General features: G+C 51.2%; 1 protein-coding gene across 1 annotated transcript in view; it reads left to right on the top strand.

The window, feature by feature from the left end:
- Positions 1–2,698: 2,698 nt before the first annotated feature.
- CSNK2A2 (casein kinase 2, alpha prime polypeptide) overlaps positions 2,699–3,442 on the top strand; it is a 26,412-nt gene continuing 25,668 nt past the window's right edge. Inside the window, exon 1 of the mRNA XM_010004394.1 lies at positions 2,699–2,766. Within this exon, the coding sequence (XP_010002696.1) occupies positions 2,699–2,766 (68 nt within the window). The remainder of the gene's footprint in view (positions 2,767–3,442) is intronic.

Raw genomic sequence — 3,442 nt, 5'->3', positions numbered from 1 at the left:
TTTAAACAGAGTCTCGTGGCTCAGTCACCAGACACGTGCTGCGTGTTCCTCCTGCAGAGTGGAAACACAAACCCACTGGCCACACGTGTCCTTCACATTCCCTTCCCAATAGCCAAGAACTACCAAGAACTCTGGAAGATGAGGAACCTCATTTTGAACCAAACAAAGAAATAAATTCTAACCATCAAGAAAGCTTCAAGAAAGTGCACGGATGAGTCTTCTGTCCCCACAGGATGAGAAAAAGAGCCCCAGCCCTCCCCCAGAGCTCACCCTTGCTTCTTCTGCTGCTCACTGCTACTTTACACAGGGCACCTGAAGCCACGGCCACCACTCTCTCCTCCCCGTGCCTTCCTGCAGCCCCTTCAACCACCACCTCTCTCCAAAGGAGCTTCCAGCAGCTCAGCCGCCTGGCACCTCAGGAGAGCAAATCCTCAGCCTCGGGACTGAAACCTGCCTCTGCAAGGCACACACACTGGTGTGATGGTGGCTTTTATAGGGTTCCAGGGTGCCACCTCATAATCACAGACCCAGGGGTTTGGAATCCTGGAATCTTGGGAGAGACCATCAGGGTCCATGGGAGGGACCATCTAGTCCAAACCCAAGCCTTCTGTAAAGAACATGGGCCAAGCCCTGAGCCAGCCAGGCTGTTCCTGGGGGAACTGACCTTCCCTGGGAAAGGGTCAGGAACAGGATGCCTATCTCAAGTGCCTTTCCCATTTTAAGGGCCCAGGGTACAAAGCTTCATTTCCAAGTTCCAAGCTTTATGCTTTTTAGGTGTTAAGACTCACTCTCATGGCCAGGAGTGTTAGTATTAGGCCGCAAATATGATTTTGAAGTCTCACGTTAGGCCCCATTTTAGGATCCGCCATTTCAGGATCCGAAGCCACATGTTTAGGATCCAGACAGGCATTTTGAGGGTCAAGCATCCATCCAAACCCTCAGGTGGAGAGTCTAAGGCCCTCTTCCTGGGCTGAAAGCCCAGGGATTTTACCAGTGGGGAGGGAAAGCTGTTAGGTGAGGATAACAGGCTGAGGAAAGACTCAGCAGACAGGAACTGACAAGATGGAAAGCTAAATGCTTTCTAACATCTCCAAGTTGTTCATACAGAAGTAGGCAGTCACCTGGCCAACAGATTTGCCACAGCTTTAGAAGGTGAAGTGCTCAAGACCACCTATTTGTGCATTTATGGTGAAAACATCTGCCTACACACTTGGCCAGTAACAGCTCTCATAAGCTGTATTTCAAATCATGTGACACATCATTGCTTTCTCCTGCCTCCCCCACAACGGCCATAGAGGAATCATTGGAAGGACCCAAAACCATCCCAGTTAAAAATCAAGTCTTTAAATTCTGGGTATTCTCATGGATCTTTATATAAACAGCATCAGGGTCTTACCTTCCCACCAACTCTAAAAAGCTAGAGGTGATAAATAAAAAAGAGGGCAAGAGAAAGAAGAGATCAGTCCTAGTATTCAACATTGTTTTCCAAAATGTACCTGCCTCAATAGCTGCCAAAAGTAACTAGAGATCAATGTCTACCATCTCTTTAAATATCTGCAGTTAGATTCACAGATAACATGCCCAGACCAAATGCCATTTTTCAGCACAAAAGAAAACGGAAAGGCAAGAGGAGGTGTCCCCTCCACCTTCTAGTTTAATGCCTGCAGACCTGCCTGGGTATCAGCTGTAGCATTTACAAGGAGGGAAGATGAGAAATAGCCACTCATGGCTGCAAATTCATCAGCAACACAAGAACAATTGCCTAACAAGGTAGGGTCCTTCCCAGATACCAAAAAAACTAAAATTACTGCTCCCTCTTACTAACCAGACTTCTGGACTAGTTTCATGGAAAATTCTATTGATTTTCAGGAAAATATTTCTACTACCTGTGACTTACAGGCTGTTAGTAAATGCAATCAGTGATGTCCCCAGGCCCTTCCCTGGGCACTTCCCAGCTGCTCTGCCCCAGCCGGGAGCGCTGCGGGTGCTGATGAGACCCCTGATGAGCCCCCGGGGCAGGACCCAGCCCTCGGCCTCCTGTGCCCAACGGTCACTAACAGGAGCCGCTGTAATGGCTGCACTTGAAGCAACGGCTGCAGCTCTGTGCCTGGGGAAGCTTCTCCTCTCCTGGCTACCAAACCACAGCACAAAGGGAGGTGAGCAGCCATGAGCAGCCAGTTTCTTTATGAGAATTCTGTGTGGAATAGTGTCAAATGCTTTCTGAAGGTCCAGATAGACAATATTCACAGCCTTTCCCTCATCCAATAATCATCTTCATCAACAATCTGGATGATGGATTAATGTGCACCCTCTACAGGTTGGCAGGTGACACCAAACTCAGAGGAGTGGCTTGATATTCCAGAGGGTTTTGATGCCATCCAGAATGACCTGGAGAGGCTCGAGAAATGGGCTGACAGGAGTCTCCTAAAGTTCTCCTGAAAAAGGAGACGTGCAAAGTTCTGTCCCTGGAGGGGAACAACCCCAGGCACCAATATCCACTGGGGGCCACCTAGCTGGAAAGCAGCTTGGCTGAAAAAGACCTGAGGGTCTTGGTGGACACTAAGCTGGACATAAGCTTTAAAGAAAATTCATGGTGTCTTAGGGTGTGTTAGGTGAAATATTGCCAGGAGGTGGAGGGTGCTCAGCACTGGTGGGACCACCCCTTGGGTGCTGTGCCCAGCACTGGGCTCCTCAGCACATGAGAGATGGGGACATACTGGTGAAAGCCTCAAAGGTCATGAAGATGACTGAGAGACTGGAGGGAAGGTACAAGGAGGATGGAGCCAAGCTCTTCTCAGTGGTGCCCAGTACCAGGACCAGAGGCCATGAAACACAGGAGGGTCCCTCTGAACATCAGGAGACACTTTTTCACAGGGAGGTTGACCAAGCATTGGCACAGGTTGCTCAGCGAGGCTGTGGAGATGCCATCCTTGGCAGGATTTAGAAGCTGTGTGGACACAGTCCTGGGCAACCAGTTCTGGGTGGCTCTTCTTGACCAGCCAATCCCCAGGGGTGCGTCACCATGGCTCTTTGAAGTCCCTCCAGAAGAACATGGAGCCTTTCCTCCATCCAAGGTGTCTTCCTGGGGTTGACAAGAGGTGATGGTGTGACAGGGAGAAAGGAGAGACTGTCACAGGGGCTGTGGCAGGTGACAATGGGGTTGACGGTGTAACAGGGGACCGACCCAGGCTCTGACAGGACTCAGGTGATAGGGTCTGCACTGAGTGTGACGGGGCGACAGGGATGTGAGAGTGCGACAGAGCTGTGATGGGGATAGGAGGCTGGGGAGGGTCTGGGGCAGGAGGGGGTTACCTGAGATGGGCTGAGGGGCGCCTGATTGGATGAATGAGGGTTGCGGGGGGTGCGGGAGGCCTTGTGGGACTGTTGGGGCCTGGCGGGGCTGTTGGGGCCTGGCAGGCTGTTGGGGCCTGGCGGGACCTGG

This window comes from Chaetura pelagica, unplaced genomic scaffold (assembly GCF_000747805.2).
Source record: "Chaetura pelagica isolate M959 unplaced genomic scaffold, ChaPel_1.0 scaffold379, whole genome shotgun sequence".
Taxonomy (NCBI): domain Eukaryota; kingdom Metazoa; phylum Chordata; class Aves; order Apodiformes; family Apodidae; genus Chaetura; species Chaetura pelagica.
The sequence above is the reverse complement of the archived record's forward strand: the minus strand, read 5'-3'. Positions and strand labels throughout refer to the sequence as shown.